Here is a 19,858-nt window from a genome sequence, read left to right as displayed (position 1 = left end):
TCTATTAATCCATCCATAAGCAGAAGAATCATGTGTAATTCGTATCATAAATCCCACAAGTCAAAGAGAAGAGCTATATGGCGAACATCCAAACAAAACCGTCTAAGCCATTGAGATCAAAATTATGTTATCGTATCGAGACGATAACATTCCTGTAAACGTTTGATGAAAATAAGTCAACGAATTTAAAAATCGTTTTAAAATAATTGCTCACTTTACAGTTCATAGTTTTAACATTATTATGTGAAAAGGCATTTCCATTTCTAAATAGTATAGTTTTATATCTTTGTAATCCATCAAGCTAAAAAAATGAAGAATGCATCAAGCTAAAATCAGAATAAAGTTATTAATATATGCACACTGAAAATTTAAATAAATCCTTTTTTTATAACTTTCAGAAAATTTTTCTTACTTTCGACAGCGGGAAATGTTTTTCAATGTAAGCAATCTCTGAATCTGAATTTGATTTGCACCAAAGGTTATTAACGACATAATAAAACCTTTTAAAAAGACATTCCAAATTGTATATCTCTCAGTTAGATTTAGGCTAAACCTGAAAAAGGCAGTAAAAAAGATTAGTAAATCTAAAGAACTCACAACATTATTTCATAAACATATTTTTCAGATATAATCAAAATCTATCAGTAATCTTGAAATATTCAAATAATTTCTTTAGATAAAATTGTAAGGAATATTAATGCATTTAGATTTTAATTCTTAATTCCGTCTTTTTGTTACATAGATTGTATTAATAATTGGTGCAATTATTAATTAATTCTCCAATTATAAGAATAATAAATAATAATTAATAAAAATTTACACCAATTATAACAAAAATTATTGTTATAATTGGTGTAAGCATTGCACATTCTGATATGAATTTAAAATAAACGATAAATAATTAATTTATTCAAACATACTTGGGAATGAATTTAGCAAAATGGAATCTTTTAACACACACACACACACGCAGAGAAATATATATATATATATATATATATATATATATATATATATATATATATATATATATGTATATATATGTGTGTGTGTGTGGGGAAAGGCATTAATACGAAAATATATTTATTATAATTAAAGGACAAAACATTACTATACTAACATAAAACACATAAAGATACATGAGCGTGAGCTGTACGTCTTACAGACTCACTGCCCAACTCTCGTCTGCCAATAATGGCGGGTAAACATCACGTGATTAATGACGTGACGCAACATGGCGCCATACAGGATACGAGATCTGTCAGCACTTCACACACACACACACACACACACACACACACACACACACACACACATATATATATAATACTAAGGTTCGTGGCAGGCATAGAAATCGCCTCTTGTTAAGGAATGGTAGCAATCAAATGTAAACATATCGAGGTGCGAAAATTTCAGCAAACTGCTTTATTCAGCGTTTTTACAGCTTCACCTAATTTAACACTTCGCTAATTAAATAAAATTATTATATTAAAATGTTGCTCGCCGTGTCAAATGCTTTATTCAGTCAGAAGCTGTGAAATAAATTAAAAGATAAGCATCAGTCTAAAAATTTTTTAATCGAGAATGGAAATGGTCTTGACAATCATTATGGATACTCTGATGGTTTCCTGTGGAAATGGAGGACTTTCAAACTTATTAAGATAACCCAAAAGTGTTTGGCATTATCTTAAAATTAAAAAAATTACTTTGTTAATAATATTGATTTCATTTCTGTACAGTTTTTTTTCCTTTTACTTTTGATAAATTCTTCCAGTTTCATTTTTAATGTCGCAATGCTTTTAATGTTAGGTTTGGTTTGGAAAAAGCTGTCTAAGAGTAATGCTAATTTCAGTTGCTTGTTTAATGTTATGAAATTCAAACTCATGCATCAAAATAGACAACCGCGTGCTTTCGTCAGTGTTAAAATTAAGATAAAATTAAGATTCCGAAATAGGATTTTCGCTTTCACTTATATTTCATAATTTATACACTTTTAATTTGTGCCCATAATAATTTATTGCAGAATGATTTAGTTAAAGTCATAATTTTAAATCATATAAAGCAAACTGAAATTTAAAAAAAAATGCATTTCACATTAATCGTTTAATAGCCTAAAAAAATATAATCTTGGAGACCATGCTGGTCACCAAAGCCGGCTAGTTCAACATAATTGTCCTCGATCTTTATTAACATTTTACATTTTCCAAGACAATAATATTACTTTTAATAAAATAACGTGAGTAGCTTTTACGACTTCTTAAAATTTCCATAATCTATTTATAATTATAAACCTATGGTTCCACGATGCTTTTTTAAATAGCCCAGAGAAGCAAAATTTTATTGCAGAGATATCTTATCATTCTGCCTTAATATAATCTTCTTATCAATGCTTTTTGGTTCCATCAGTTTCAAAAATTTAACAAGGAATTTAGAATGCTGATTTGGTTCGCAATTCTTTTTATTTCTATTATATTCGAAATGAAAAATAATAAATTCTTTATTATGAAGCTTCTGGAAAATTCGAACTAAATTTTCAACATCGATTTTTCCTTTTCCATGAATAAGAATATTTTTTTTTCATTTTCAGTTACATATATACATATCCTTTGATGATGATCCATAGAGTGAGGGTATTCTTTTGTGGCTCTAATATGTTTATTATAATTCTCAAAGAAAATTTTTGAAATTTTATTCCAAATTATATTTCTTGTAAAAATTGGATTCATAAAAGAGGATTTTACCCTGGCACAACAATTCTGCCACCTTCATAACCAACTCTGAAAACTTCGCTGAATCCAATATTCGAAAATCCTGTGATAAGAACTGCGAAGATTCCAATGAACATGAGCAACGCTTGGAACAAATCAGTCCACAGCACAGCTTTCATCCCTCCCTGAAATACAATTGCATTAAGCATCAAAACTTATTTCATTCAACTCTTTATCAGACCACAGATGAATTTTCATAATTATTTAGTTCAGTTTCAGTGTCAGTCATTCTGATATACACCTTATGACAATCTACACTTTTTAGCCCTGCTTTATAATTAATTAATAATAAATAAGTTTTATATGAAGTGAATATTTACTGCTTTCAGTAATTCATAAGAATTACGCAAATTTTTGAGAGGAATGCTACTTACCAAAGTACAATAAAAAGTGCAAACCGTACCCACAGATAAAACAGATGTCCATGTAGATAAATTCGTCGCAGCACTTAAAGCGAGAGCTGGGGCGTATAAAACTATAGGCATATAAAGAATCTGGAAATAAAATCAAATATATGAAAAATAATTTTTTCATAATCCATTTTTTCTGAAATTAGAAGTGACTTCATGTGGAAAAGACGGCCAACCACATATAAGAGGAGAGCTAAGAAATAATAAATGAGATATCCATTCTTTTCCTATTTTCGTAATAAATTTAATTTTTACTCATAAGTGATCTGTTTTAAAGTGTATTTATAATGCAAATAAAATTCTAAAGTGTGTTAATATTTGAAACTAAATAATAACTTCGTTTAGATACTGCAGAATATTAAAAATTCCACTTCTTTTCTAAGAATTGATAGCTTACCTATGCTTAGTGATCAGAGAATTTTAAAATTCAATTTTGCTGAGGTTTTAATATTCAGAAATACTATATTTCAGTTCAGTATCTTACAACATTAAAGGTGATTAGACTTCAATTGAATAGCCAATGGGATGATTCTAAAAGCTCTTACCTGTCAGAAAGGAACTGAGGCAACTAGTGCATTTTTCACATTTTATTCACACACAGCAGGAAACAGAAACACACAGCATTTATACAGGAAAGCGCGCAAAGACAATAACATGACATTACCACGTGCAAAACAAGACTCTACAACGGACACAGCAATACTTTTCAAGATAAGCAAAACCCAGAGGGGGACACAGCGCCCTTGGTCAGAAAACTTTGGACCTCGAGGGGTGTAAATAAAGTTTCAACAAAATAAGTGCAAGCACAATCCATTGTTATCATCTAAAAGTTCTGCATCAGATTAGTGCATCAACAAGCTAAGAACCAAACGAATTGAAAGTCATCAATTAGATTAACCATCTAGACATTCGCTAAATGGATTATTCATTCATCAAACTCATGAAAACGAATATTATATAATCACATAAAACTACGATTTTGAAATCATTTTGTTTCATTTGCAACTCTGCATATCACCTACATGAATTAATGTAACGTTTCGCATTATTCTTGAACTCTTACGGCCAATAAAAAGAATTTTATTTTTGTCATTAATAGGTCATTTTTATATGAAGGACAATCATGCTGGAAGAAAAACTGCTCAGTTTGAACAAACTACAATTATTCCTTAGTCAGATCATGGCAAATACGTTTTACATGAAAATTTATTTTAAAATCTTGAAGCACCTACCACGAGAAAAATTTCTCAGATTGAATAAACTTTAATTGTTCATTAGTCAGACCATGACAAACAAGTTTTACATAGAAATTTGTTTTAAAAATTTGAAGCTTCTACCGTCAGAGAGGAATATTATGAAACGTTTGAGAACAAGAGTCAAAATCATACAGAGATATGAAACGATTCAATGCCAAAGAATTAGCGGATAGCATTACGGTTAAGGTGAAGCAACATGCAAATTAACAATAGGGTAACATAAATGCCAGGAAATCCGCCCACCTATAGATTTCACATGGATAGCTTTAAAAATCCATGCAGCATGAATAAAAGAGTGCATAATCGTTTTATACAGAGTATTAATGCAACCGTATGAACTATGCAAATCAATAATTCTTGCCCTAAGCACACAAAAAAAATGGTTAAAGCACCATTCCTTGGTGAAGCATAATTTTCAAAAATCATGCAAAATTAAAAAGCGTGACGTCACATCCGGTGTAAGGATAATGAATTATATTGCACCTCAGTAAATCAAGACCTCGAACAAATCTTGTGGATCAACATTATGGGAAAGAAGATGTCCGAAATCAAAATTGAAAATCTTGTGCTGCTTCTGCAAGATAATGATGATGATTTGATCTCCCCAGATCAGCTCTGAATAAATTTTTGTCTACTTCATTTATGAAACAATTTTTCAAGAAATATTCACTTCATAAAAATTCTTTGGCTCATACTTACCACTTAACACTCCCTTTCTCATTATTGTATTGTATATAGTTGTTGTATTGTTATTTTGTGCATTATATGTAAATTTTAACAATTTTTTTTCTTCTTCATAAATTTTTCCATGTATATACATTCAACTGACTGGGAATACTGGAAATTCCCGGCACGGGATATTTTATAACACACACACACACACACAAAAAAGAGAAAGAGAGAGAGAGAATGTAAGACAAAATATGGGGAGGAAACAATTAATTTTGAAAATTAAAAATTACAACCTATAAATATACCAAAGAATTGGGCTATAGGCATGTGCCATTTATGCATAGAAAGAGCCATTCTTATAATCTTCTTAAAAATAGAGAATATCTTGATTTCTCGTACAACATGTAAATCTAGCTATATGGCTGCCAAGATGAACAAATCTGACTTGTCTGAACTTTCCCACTAAAGATATCCAAAGATATATCGGTTGGTAAGTTAGAAAATAATTTAGTTGCTCTTATGCATACTAGCTTCTCTTTTCGTATACAAACTAGCTTTGTAGAAGTGCACACGATGTTGGGTCGAGTGCGGTTAGACATTGCCTTGAAATGTGCAGTGCGCATTTTAAATAGTTACTTTTTTTTAAATACCAAGTCATAAGAGTGTAACCAATGTGCTTGTTTACATTAAACTTTATATTAGTTGTAATGGAGGAAATATCACTTATTTTTGTTTTGCATTTTTTTTTTCAAAAGAAATACGTCAAATAGTTATAATTATTTAAATGTCTTTTATGAACTGAGAGCGATGATTATTACACTACCGAATTTGTCCGATGACATATGCTTACAATTATTCCAATCCAAATGTGCTTTACAGCAATTTTTTATTGACTGAAACTTTCAACAAATATTTAACTCATTAATGTATCCTAAATATGGCTTGAAATGATAACAATTAAAGATTTATGATTTACCAGTGCATTTTGAATGCCAAAATTTAATAGTGTTGATTTAAAAATGACAATATCATTACTAACAAATCATCATGAATTTTACAAATTTATCATGCATTTTATTGATTCTCAGGAAAAATATTTCACATTTTTCGAAAAAATAATTATACTTACCGTTTGCAAAATGAACACCACAGAAGTAAAAGTTCTAGTCAATTTTCCAAATCGTTTTTCTAAGTACTATAAATATAAAAAAGAAACAGAAATTTAAAGAAAAAATATTAAAAATTTATGGTAATGCATTGTATGTTTGTATTGGAATAAACCTGAAGTAAGTCAAAAATTAAATGGTCTTTTGCAATTTCTCTTTCCAGGGTTTTGTAACACTGCTAGTATCCAGCGCCGAATTACTGTAATCCGCAGCACTTCCATGCAACATGTCATACTTAGGAAGAAATTAGGGCAATGATTCGGTGTTTGTTTGCGGAAGTCGAAATTATTCGTCGAATGTAAGCACACCAGTGACAGTTGTTTATCGAGAAACAAGATCAACGAATGGAACGAGAGTTTCAAGCAGGGAAGAACTTTATGTAAAGAAGAAAAATCGGACAAGCCATCGACGTCAAATACTGGAGACTATTTGAAAGTCATTGAGAGTATGGTGTTGGAAAGCAGATGAATTAATGTAGACGAAATCGCCAATAATTTACATATCACTCATAGTTCAGCTTATTCAGCAAGAAAGTGATACGCCCCACTGTGCCTTTTGGCCGGACTAAATAATAAGGAGTTGGAATTCGAAGTACTGTAACAACCTCCGTACAATCCAGACTTTGCTTCAAGCGATTTTCATACATTTGGATTATTGAAAGAAACACTGAGGGGAAGAAAATTTACAACTATTGAATCAATCATTGATGAGGCAAAACTAGTTATAGATACAACCGAAAAACTCTATTCCCTAGAAAATCAAAAAAACTTGAGAAACACTAGGAAAAGTGCCTTGAAGTTCAGGGTGGTTATGTGGAAAAATAATTTCTGTTTCGGTTTTTTATCATTAGTTTTTTTATGATTTTTATCACTACACTTTTTTTGCAAATGCCCCTTTACTTTTTCACTCTCCTTCGTACATGTTTCTGTAATTTTTCCAAACAGTGTCTGGTAATAAATCGATAGGAAAGACTGTTTCTCTTGTAGCTTGTGCAATAAGGAAATATCCACTTTATTAAGTCACCAGTTGCTCACTCACGATGTTCTTTCATTTCAACAAACGTACTTAGGATCTCAAACTAATCTCGTGAAACAGCTGGTTGAGAAAAAAAGTCTAATATTAAAGCAAAAAAAAAAAAAAAAACTAGTTAATTTTCTTCAAAATAAGGAAGGTATTCCTTCTTGATATCCAGGCACAAAACATTTCATCACTTTTATCCAAAATTATAATATTTGCGTCAAAAGTTTACAGATTTATGAAGCTTTTTTATCTTAATCTTTTTTTCCCAAGGAAACTAAACTGTACATCGACAACATGAACTTATTGTTAATTATCAAACATATTCTGCATTGAAGGATGCATTATAACGAATTGTCATTTTTCTTGCCCCACCAATGCACCAATAGTATAAGAGTAGTTGTCCAGGGGGGTTTCTGACTCTTGATTGTATTAGGAGGATCAAACTACTGTTTTTCGTTTTCTCAGTGGGCACCTTGGAACTATAAAATATTCTAAGCGCTTTGAAGTCTGCCCCTAGTGTTTTACAGAAGAGGCTTCACCTGATCACATTTGTTTGGGGTTCACCAGATAGAATCTTATTACCAATCCATTGTTAGTATTGGACTTCTTCAGGGAGCACAATTCAATAAACTTATTATAGCTCTTCTATATTAAGTTAGATCTCTAGGATGTACAACTCAACATGATGAATTGTATATTGTGATACAGCCTTCTTTTTACATGTAATTTTTTCAGTAAGTCTTTCCATATATAAATACTCATTCACTTGATAAAAACCCTAATATATGCAAATTCGGTGGTATACTACATTTAAAAAAAAAAAAACGATTACAGATAAGTTGATATTCTAGGTCAACACGTTTTTCTGAAAACAATAAATTAATTTTTTTAAAATATTGATTGATTAAACGAGCAAAGAGAATGTCTATTAATTTCGTAAGTAAAAATACCAAGCTATATATAACGCTAAAATTTTTAAATTATATATTCATAAATAATTTAACCCTTGCCTATCTCGGATATTCTGGATCTGATTGAAGTGCCACGATAATATAATGTGATCTGTGGCACATAACAAAATGGTCATAATTGACTTGCACATGTGCCTTTCCCAAAGAAAGTCCGTTTCCTTTTTGAGAAAAAAATCAACACAGCTATAGCTCCTTCCCCAAAAAAAGTAAGATATGCAGTAAAATTATGATCTTCCTTGCTTATTTATCCAAGGATTTTGATTCTATCATTTGATATGCCCCACTTAGGAATTAACGCTTCGTTTAGGAATGATGACGAATGGTTTTGCTCTATAAAGTGATATATAAAAAATCTTAAGTTGAATACCTTATTTTTTTTATTTTTAACACCCTGATGCCTGACCAAATATTTAGAAATACACATTTTGATGGCATTTTACTTCAAATATACTTCTTTCTTGATCAATATTTTATGTCGTGATGTATTGTTTGTGATCCTGAATGTGAAATTCTAACAATTGTTAGAAAATTTCTACAAACTATGACTCTCGTCTTAAGCTCTATATCCAAATAAATTATCTGAAAATAATAACATAATTAATTTAATATTTATTTTATTATTGAAGCATTTATTAAAAACTTTCTATCATTTCTTCAAAACTATCAATTAGAATTATTCTTTTTTTTAAGTTCTATAAATATTCAAAGTTTATAGTTAAAAATGAGAAATAACTTAATATCTCATGTAGCAAGATATTCGCAATCCTTTTCTGTCAATATTCGAAGTAATGTGTTAATTTTTAATTTTTCATCAATTACTTACTCTATCTGCCATATGTAAGATTTACACATGCTTTGCATCCAAAATTAAATTTATCTGTTGATAAATTTTACAGCCTTAGAAATCTAGAAAATTTACATTTTTGTGAATCTATTTCGGCCAAATAATTTCTTGGTAGAAGAAATTACACAACAAAAATTCATTGAGAATTAATATCAAAGATACTGCATTAGATTCTTCAGAATTTCTTCAAGACATTTAAATATAGCAACCTGGTTTTCCAATTAATAATAGTATAATCGTTAACCTTTCTTCAATATTCCATGCATAAAAGAATTTTTATTGAATATTCTACAATGAACATAATTTGTTCAAAGATTTTTAAACTGATATATAGAATTATAAATTAACTTACTGTATACTTATTACAAAAAATTGTATTTAAATTTTTCTCTACTAATAGTACATGTGTAACGTATTTATGTAAAATAAAGTATATGTAGGCCATTTGACCCAATCTTATCAGACTTGGCTAGTACATGCTTTAGAAGATGGAAATGTCCCTCTCGTAATGAATTTTTGAAATTTTGATTTGTTAAAAAACTAATTATGTAATTAGCTTAACTATATAATTTGAAATTAAAATTTGAAGTTTTTAAACTTTTTTCATAATAATTGATTAAAGCAAGGTAATTAATTGAAATTTTTAATAACTTTTATTTCGGTGAACCAACTGTAGTCGGACAGTGTCTTCATAAGATGCGCAAATTTAGCCTTTACGTAAGTATGATAGTCAATTTACGACGAATTTTTTAATAAAATCTAAAAATATATAGGCATTAATGATATAATTTCCAATTCAATTAACACTCATAAAATGGTAGACTTTAGCTTTAAAAAAATATGTTTACTAATGTTACTGAAATATATTTTACAGTTTGAAAATCTAAAGATATTTAAATTGCCTCTTTCACAAAAATATTCTTAATCACATTGTCATATCACTTACTTACTTCATATGCGGTGCATGCACCCATTTTGAAAAAGACAGGGAGGCAAACATACGACGCAGCCAATACACCTACAGGGTAAACAATGTTCGAAAAAAGTAAATGAATTCCAAACATGTACACTTCTGCTGGCGTTCCAATAACTGAAATCGCGGACAGATAGAAAGCCATGATAGAGAAAGCAACAGGTAGAATGGGCATGTTCTTTCCAGCTAGGAGGTATTCGTTCGTCGTTTTCTGTTTGCCGCCCGAAAATCGAAAGTACAATCCGATACCCGACGATATCAGAAGCATGATGGTAATCAGAATGTAATCCAAGATACCTAATGTAGCCTTTTCAAAACCCATCTTTCAAATAACTGTAAAGAGAAAAAAATATGAAATAATTGCGACAATATATGTCTCACAATGAAAAGGTATGATGTGAATGGATTGTATTGGATTTTTATGTTGCAAGAGCCAACGTTGACCATGTCGCGGCAAAATAAGTGGTAAGTGTATATTGCCATACGATCTTTTAAAGAAAACATTTCCTCAATGTTAAAATACAAACAAGGTTTTAAACTTATAAAATCAAGGCAAAATAAGTTTAAAGGACATAGATCTTAAAATTACGACCAATTACGGAAAAAATTCCAAGAAAATGTTTTGAAACCTTATATAAAATGGATAAAATGTATAGATAGCTCTTAAAAATTCAAAGATATACCTATGAGGGTATTCTCCCACCAATTCAGGCATCTCCAATGTTAATGGATTAAAAAATCGCATACAATGAGAAGGAAATTTAGAACACTGAATTAAAATGTGTAAAACTATAATATTAATATTGCAGTCTGAGCATATTGCTGCCCGCTGACCAAACAAAAGATGTTTGTGGGTATGGCGAGTGTAACTAATGCTTAGTCTGGGTAACTCTACAACTGCCCCTCTAACCGAAACAATAGTCGGTTTCATAAAATGCAATTAATTAGATTCTTCTTTATCCCAGGATTCTTGCAAACTGTAGAAAACAGGAAGTATGAGCTTGTCATAAGTGGCAAACAGATCAGTATGTGTACATGGTCGTGATAGATTATGTAGAGCCGCTTTCGCAGCGCAATCAGCCCTTTCATTTCCAGCTATGTCTACATGACTAGGTATCTAGCAGAAAAGGAAGCTGAATCCCTTTGTTAGAAGTTCTTTTAAGTGACAATGAATATCGATTGAAACAGGATGTTTGCATTTTGTAAAATGACACATTGTCTCTAAGGCGCTCTTCAGAAAGATTTCAGTTACGGGTGAGACTAGGCATTTTAATGATATATGTATACAATCATTAAAATTTTAAGTCGCAATACGTTCAGAAACTCAATAAGCTCACAACCTTTTAAACAGTTGAACCTTTTAACACCAATATTTTGAAAAGGAAAAACTTTGCTAAGTTTGGTTCACCTAAGGATTTTATGAATCTGCAAAAAGATACAACTTATTTTCACAAAGCAAAAACTTTAATTTGTAAGAATGTATTTATTTTCAAGACAATATAATTAAATTTTTAATAAGTACATTAAATTTTTAAATGAGTAGAAAAACAACATAAAAATTATATAAGTCCATTTAGAGAAACAATTTTTCAAAATTCAAACACTGCAAATTGTTGTTTTCACAAATTGAAGCACTTAATTCTTTAAACAAAATTAAAATAATAGAATATTTTGTTTCCAAAATTACACCAGCAATCAATGCATGAGACAAAATAAGGCATTTTATGCAATGTGCCATTTCCTCTGCTTCCTTAGTTCTCTCATATATGATATAAAACTATAAACATATGAAAATTATTTTTTGAGACCAACATTTATCTCTTTAATATCAACTTTTTTACTTATCATATTCGAGTTTTCGAATTTAAGTTTATGAAAGCTATAAAAAATTGATAAAGCAATTTTCTATTTTGGCATAAAATGTGTAAATAGTCAACATAGCGGCAATATATAAAAAAAGAAAGAAAAAAGAAAGGATTTCAAACTATTTACATAAAATGTTAAATTTCTTATAAATAAATTGATTCGATCTTTCGAACTCAAACAAACTTCGAAATCCAACCTGTTTAATTTTCGAACCACAACAATAAAGTTTATCTTTACCTCATCTTAATTTTATCATTAAAATATTTTGATGAAACTGTTATAGCATCTTGTAACGAAAGAATAAATATTCTATCCAATGACGTAGTATTTAAGAGATGGTAAAAGGAAAAATTATTTTAAAGAGGAAACAGACGCATTAATACCTTACAGAATATTTCAGTTTCACTTTAATTATAGATTTTTGGTTGATAGAAGATTTATTATTGTTCTTATTTTTATTTTAGTAAATATTTTTTTTTATTTTTAAGTTATTTGTATTTTAAAACTTTTCTGAATCTCTATAATAATGATTAGTTCCATATAATTTGAAAAATAGTCTAATTTCTAATTTTTAGTTTCAAACTGAATGTGATAAATTTCCTTTAGGTGCTATTTTAAATAATAATATCACAATAAGAATTGTAAAGTTCGATATTAAAAATCATTTCACAAATAATTAAATAATAGCTAACTAAATTCTTAATCTACGGTCTATTTGTATGAATAGTTTAATACACTAGTATTTAAATTAATATAATTTTAAAGAGTCTGTATTACTAATTTAAGCAATAGTATTGTTTAATGATTCAGTTTTATTGATAAAAACATATTATACATAACCAATCTGAAATAATAATTATAGTTTCAACTAAACGAAATAAACCGAAGGAGTATAAAAAAATCTAATTAATACAATTTTCTTATAAATTAAAAAAATTGGTCGAATATATTTAAAAAAACTATTTTTAGTTGCTTATGTTAGTAATTTTTAGAGTATATTAGATTAAAGCGCTTATAAAGAGTTGAATGCCAGATATTAAACAGTTGAGTGGGTTCATATAATGCTCTAAAATGTTTTCCACATGAACAATTTTCTAGTAATTTTTTTAAAAAAAATATTTTAAAATACTATTTATTATAAAATATTTTAACGAAATTACTATTTATAGAATATAGATTCAAATTCGCCTTAACCTTTTATGAATAATAAATATTCTTGTTTAGGGAAAGTATAAATTTTGCAAGATGCCTATTTTCATTAACAATGCTTTTTTAATTCCATTAAAAATATTAAATAGTAAAATAGGACAGGAAAAATAAATAGCAGAATAAAAAAATTATTATACTGTTGTGTTGAAACAGATATTTTAGTCTTTTTTTCATTTTTTAAATAAGTTCTCCTATATTGGAAAAAGAACATTAATAAGCCATTATGATATATGTATCAATTATGTTTAATATTCTTTTCATTTATATTAACATTGCACAACGTATCATTACAAACACAAACAGAAATATAATTATTTTAAATATTTTATGTAATGTAATATTTTTAAGTAATAAACAAATTTTTAATAAGAAATAAGAATATATATATTTTTTATTTTATTTAAAACGCATATTTTTTTCAACATAAATGAATGAAATATTTCTTTCTATAGAAAAGAAAAAAAGGAAACAAAAAATATTAATTGAAAAAGGGAAATAATCAAAATTAACAAAATCTCATTAATATTCTAAAACAGTACATTAAATGACGAACTATAAATACCTTTAATTTTATACGAATTCTTAATCATATTTGTTACGGCGGTTCTATTTATTGCGATAGAAAAGTGTTTTTTCGAAATAAGATTAAAATAAATTTACTGATAATTGTCAAAGTCTTCCATCCAGAATACATGCACAAAAGTGTGAAGAATTCTCATATTAGAAGAAGTAAATCTTAAGCACCTACCTGATACTTTATAGAATTTCTTTCTTAAAAAAGAATGTGAGAATAACAGAGCTCCAAAGAAATAAAATGCCTTGTAACAGGTCAACAGGTCTTCATTTCGGAGTTGTTTGCAAATTACGTCCGTTGTCCTCGCTGATTGGCTCATTTAAGGAATGAATTATTTCTTGGGTATGAATTACATAATACAAAATTTATTCCTTTGTTTGTTATAAGTTATGGCTATTTGACTGAAGTTAATGATTCCGGCAAAAAGCCGAATTATTTAATTCGAAGTATACAAAATATATTTGGTTTTCACTCAACCAAATGGATCAAAGAAGTTACAATCATATCATCTTTCATTTCTCTTTTTTCAAAATTAGAATTTTTTTTAAGCAAAGGGGAATACAAATCTGTATATTTAATTAATTCTTTTAGAATATACATGAAAAATTTTAAAGACTTATTTATTTATTAAAAAAATTATCTTTGAATTTATACGAAATTTAACATTTTATGTAAATAGTTTGAAATCATTTATTTTTTTCTTTCTTTTTTTATATATTGCCGCTATGTTGACTATTTGGACATTTTATGTCAAAATAGAAAGTTGCTTTATCAATTTTTTAATATCAAATTACAATCTCATGATTTTAGACGTGATATTTAGGGCATCTTCAAAAAAGAGTTTTTCTTTTCAGGTTTCAAGTTTGTTTATATGAATTTAAATGCATCCAAATCACAGTATATTAATAATTTCTCCTTGATAATTTTCTGTTATTTAGAATCATATTTAAGAACAAAATTTAAACATAATTGGCATAGGTCTATATTTCATACTATAAAAATACAGATGTATTTTTTACTCTTAAATGTTTAATATTGTCTATTTGGTACAATATTACCTATCAAATCTAATATTGTCTATTTGTACAGTATTATCTATTTATTCAACAATGTGTCTGATTATTAGGAACTCATTAATATTATTATTTTATGAAAGGCCTAGAGATTAGCTGCAAATAACCTGTTTATATAAAATAACAAATGAAATTAACCCCCAATTCCAATCATTGATCCGATTTTGGTTAATATCTGTTTCATATGAAAGCTCATGATATTTAGGTATGATATCAAGTGTCTTTTCCAGAGAAGTTATTAAAAATATTATTGCAATGTTCATATTTTTTGACAGAACACCACGTCAAAGTTCCTTATCACAAATACTGTACCAATTTTGCAAATCTTTATTTTATATGAAAGCTTTTGACATATAGCGTTACTGATCGCCAGTCTCTCTCTCACTGTCTTAAAATATCGATGAATAAATTCAGGCAGAACCTCAACTTTAAAAATTAAATGTTAATTGGTTTAAGTTAAAACAGAACTTTATTCTATCATGGTAAAATTTAATGGATCAAAATTGAATTCTATGGCTAGATGAGAACAATCAGTTTGGCTGATGAACAGCTGGCTGACGAAAACAGGTAGTTAGGCTTTTAATAATATGATCGTAAACAGTTCAATAAACCTCATTCATAGATATATTTTTACTTTCGAAGGAACCTTCTCTTAAAATAGCATTTCAAATGAATAAATATAAAGTTCAAGGTTCGTTTATTATTTTTTGAGAAATACGATTTCACATCTTTGATGGCATCAAACAAAATTTAGTATACTTATTTCTTAGTACCTAGATAAAATAATTGAATTATTAAAAAGAAACTCTCTATCATTTTAAAGAGGAATGAATTGGGGATAAAAAGATTTAATGCCTTTGAGCCATGATTTCGAAATATTTTAGGCAGAAAAAATTTTTTTACGCCATTTGAAAAGTTTGAACATTTGCTTTTTATTGACACCAATTTTATTTCCATACCATTTTTATTGATTTTTTTTATTAATTCTTCACTGTTAATTTATAAAATTTGTATCAATTCCTTTTTTATTAAAATTTTTTCACTGTTTAATCACATTTATTACTTGCGTACTTTTGCCATTGTTGAAAGCAAAATTTACGAAAGAATTTAATTGAAATTTCTGAGACATTTCGGTTATTTCTAGCAGATAACAATTCAGAATTACGATTAGAAATATGTACATTGTACCTTCTTAGTATTGAACATCTTGAAGTGGAACACGCTAAATTTTTCATTTACGAGCTAAACTTAGCAAGATATAATAATTTCTCATAATTTTTCTTTCAGTGTTAATGACCACGTCAAAAGTACTACGAATTTTTTTTTTTTTTTGCATTCAATCTTTTGTTATGTGCTTCAATTCGCTTGTCTATTTAAGCTGCAAAATTTTAGAATGGCTATCGAGTTCAAAGCCGATCTTCAGTCTTGCAAATATCTCTTTGGAAGGAGAAAAATCTAAAATTAGAAGTGTATCCGTCAGAAATAGTTTTTATAATTGATTCAATAGTGTTTGATGCATTTTCCTCTACTCTTCATTAATGATGCCTCTCGTGTGATGGATTTAAACGCGGTCAAACTGGTAAACTCTGATTTGCATCTCTCTTAATTTATCAAAATGGAAATGTTGACAGTCTGAGTGGGAAGTTAGTAAGGATTACGAATACATTGGAATTTTCTGGACGTTTCGTGCTGTGAGTTCTCCAAGTTTGGTTTTCTAAATTAGTTTTTTTCAGCTTTTTTAGGTAGATTCAATGTTCATTATTTATTGCAATGTTTCTTATAACAAGACTGCGAGAAAATTTCTTCGGTTCTTCTCCGACCAAATCCTTGATACTCCCGTTTTTGATCGATATCATAATGAGAAAATGTGACTGACATATTTCTGATATTTGATATTCCCACTCAAACTCCTCTTGGAAAAATTGGCCCAGGAACTCATATGCAATAATGACATAGAAACTATTGAAATGAAAAGATTTGTAAAATTTAACTCGACTCGAGATTCTTCTCCTGTTCTCGTGACAATTATGTTACAATTATTTTATCAATTATGACACCACGTTACCAGAATTCATTAAGATTTGGTTTACAAACCAGAAGTTTACAGAGTAATTAAAACAATGTATGAACTGTCAGTTTCCTGAATTCAACTAGAATTTGCAACAAACAATATGTGGTGAAACGCACGATGACCAATATCGAGGTTCTGAAAAGTACGTTAATTGTCAGGGTCCTCACCCAGCGACATCAAAATCTTGTTCCCATTGCATCAGAGAACGACAAATAATAGAATTTAAATGGCAAAACCACTTAATGTCTGGAGAGGCCAGATGTCTCTTCCGACAATCTTCAAAATCAAATTATACCAATGCAGATAAAACAAATATATTTTAATGATGTGGGGAAAACTTTAAACCAAAAAAATTGAAGTAAACATTTAAAATATTACAGAGAAATTAGAACAACAAACAACTATGCTTATTGAAATTTTCAAAAAAAAAAAAAAAACACTGTTGAGACGTTAATGCAAAATGTTGCCAACATGCTACATGCTTAAACAAGGTGAATTAAGCCAGTCCCAGGAAGAAGAAGAAAAAAGACTGGAAGTTGAGGCTCATCCTACGAGCATTAAGATGCAATGGGATGCAAGTGGTTCTGTAAGTTTGACATAAAAAAAAAAAAAAACTTTTTGGGATGATTTTGCTGGGGTTTTTTCTTGTTTGTGTTTTTGTTTCGCACTTTTCTAAACGGGAGAATTTTTTCCTTTTTCAATTTTCGGGTGTTAATTTACTAGCCATTTGGTTTTGAAATCCCTTTTACTTTTTTTATCTTTTTCAAGTCTCAAGCTGGGCTCTATTTCCATTTTTTAACAATCTTTTTTTTTACATTTCTGCAAAGAAACTGCAGGGGAATAAAGGGCAAAAAAGCTCTAGCTCACAATCTTCCACCACCACCGCCACACTTTTCTTTTTCAATCTCTCTCTTTTGAGTTTTTAAGGAGATGTTCTTTCCGAAACAGATTTTTTTTCCTTTCCGAATAGAATTTTTTTCCGTACACATAGACAAATTAGATCAAATTAGATTAGAATCAAATTAGATGATCAAATTAGATCAGTCTTACAAGCATTCCTGCCGGCAGAATAATTCCCAACAATATTAGAAAAAATTGAATTGTAACTTTTTGAGTTGAATTACAATTACAAGGACTTTCATCTTTGCCTACTTTCATCTAGGGCGATTTTAAAAGAAAACTGCAAAAGAATTCTGTGTACACACACACACACACACACAAAAATAAATAAAGCTGCGGAATCTAGGAAAGATTTTAAAAACATTTGAAATTCATGTAATACAAGTGGTTTTTATTTTTTTATTATTCTGATGAATTTTTGACGTATTATGCTAACTTTTAATATAAGTTTTGATGAATTTTCAACTTACTTCTTTAAAAAATTTGATTTGGAAATAGCGTTGTATTAAAAGTCTTTTATATTATCATTGGTTATAGACAAAAAAGCTAGTTTTCATATTTATAATGCTTTTGCATTATCTAGTGCGAACTATCTAAATCATGTTTGGCTAGATGGAAAAAAAATTTCAGAAATTTTCAAATATTAACATTTTATTTTTATTCTGAAGATGTCACGCACAACAAAAAAAATTTAGCAAATATTTTCTTGAATTCTATTGAAAATGCATTCACGATTTGCGATAAGCATGTCAAAAATGGAAATTACTTACCTATGAGACATACAATTCCTACCATTTAGTTAAATTTTGAGTTAGAAAATCGAATTTGGACGAAAATGTGGCCCGCATTTCATATAACCAAAACGAATTATACCAACTATAAATTAAGTTTTCCTCCAGCATTGGCTCAGTGTGTATTGAGCGTATAGTATTCAATCCATTCATTTCGAAAATTGGCACAGGTAAGTAATTTGTGGAAGTAAATAACCAGTATAAAAAATTGGAGTATACGGTACATCACGCATATGGTTACTTCCTTCTAATAATTAGAAGAATTCTTTTAGTTTTGAGAGCCTGTTTTCTTCCTTTTTCGCCAATTAGTCTTCTCATTTCAATGGTTACTTATATAAGACAATGAATGCTAACAAAAGCTGAACTCACAGTCAATATTTCAATGCATTGCAGTAATTCGTTTATAAAGGCATTCAAAGATTCTTTATTTTGTATTTACTCATCAGCAGATGTTGATGGGCTTATTTTGTGCATAAAAATGAGTTCGTTCAAATGCCTTTTAAATAAATACACCTGTTGAATCAAATAACTTACTTTATTCAATCGTCTGTTAAGCATAATCCTTTTCAATTAAAATTATGATTGTTATATAATAGTTTCCCAACCATATTTGCTTTTATCTTATTCTTACGACATTGCTTTTACATAATTTGCAATTTGTTTAGAAAACAGCATAGCGCTAAAAAGGAAAGATGGAGTGAAAAAGTTGGAAATCTTTTAATTTAACTGTTCAAAAAAGCAGATTTAATTTGTTGAATTAAAAGGAGAGAAATGAAACTAGAAAAAAGAATCTTGGAAAAAAGAAAAGAAACTAGAAACTAAAATAAGAGAAATCAATAATAATAATCCTATATTAAGCACTTTTTGCATTATTCATTATTTAGGTAAATTAAAGAATATAAATTGCACTTTTTAAAAATTTTACAAGCTACTCAATTTGGTGAAAAGAAAATATTTTTATCCTTTCCTTTAAATTTTCTTTTATTGAAATGCTATATAATTATAATTTAATTATTCAATAGTTATTAAATTAATAAACTAAAATTAATAGTTATTAAATTAATAAACTAAAATTAATAGTTATTAAATTAATAAAATTAAAAAGTAACTATCCAGTGGAAATGTGCTTATGAAAATTGATTATAATTAAAGCAAAATATATTTTGCCTGAATTTAATTTTCATTACCTTAAAATCAGAATCAAAAAATAAGTAAAGCATTTCTAATAGACGTTTAATTTCGTTTTTAATAAATGAAAATACTTTAAAAAATTTAAAAAATATTTAATTAATTA

At 28.5% G+C, this 19,858-nt stretch overlaps 1 protein-coding gene across 2 annotated transcripts in view; it reads right to left on the bottom strand.

The window, feature by feature from the left end:
- LOC129966385 (putative sodium-dependent multivitamin transporter) overlaps positions 1-18,667 on the bottom strand; it is a 34,908-nt gene extending 16,241 nt beyond the window's left edge. The window contains exons 1-6 of one of the 2 annotated variants that reach the window (XM_056080810.1): positions 18,544-18,667; positions 10,058-10,413; positions 6,236-6,301; positions 3,143-3,262; positions 2,742-2,893; positions 413-553 (exon numbers count right to left, since the gene is read on the bottom strand). In XM_056080810.1, coding sequence (XP_055936785.1) covers positions 413-553; positions 2,742-2,893; positions 3,143-3,262; positions 6,236-6,301; positions 10,058-10,402 — 824 coding nt within the window. In that variant the 5' untranslated portion in view covers positions 10,403-10,413; positions 18,544-18,667. Of the gene's footprint in view, positions 1-412; positions 554-2,741; positions 2,894-3,142; positions 3,263-6,235; positions 6,302-10,057; positions 10,414-13,903; positions 13,953-18,543 lie in introns of those variants that run through there. The other variant, XM_056080818.1, reaches the window with a different exon arrangement.
- Positions 18,668-19,858: the final 1,191 nt, after the last annotated feature.

This window comes from Argiope bruennichi, chromosome 1, assembly GCF_947563725.1.
Source record: "Argiope bruennichi chromosome 1, qqArgBrue1.1, whole genome shotgun sequence".
Lineage (NCBI taxonomy): Eukaryota > Metazoa > Arthropoda > Arachnida > Araneae > Araneidae > Argiope > Argiope bruennichi.
The sequence above is the reverse complement of the archived record's forward strand: the minus strand, read 5'-3'. Positions and strand labels throughout refer to the sequence as shown.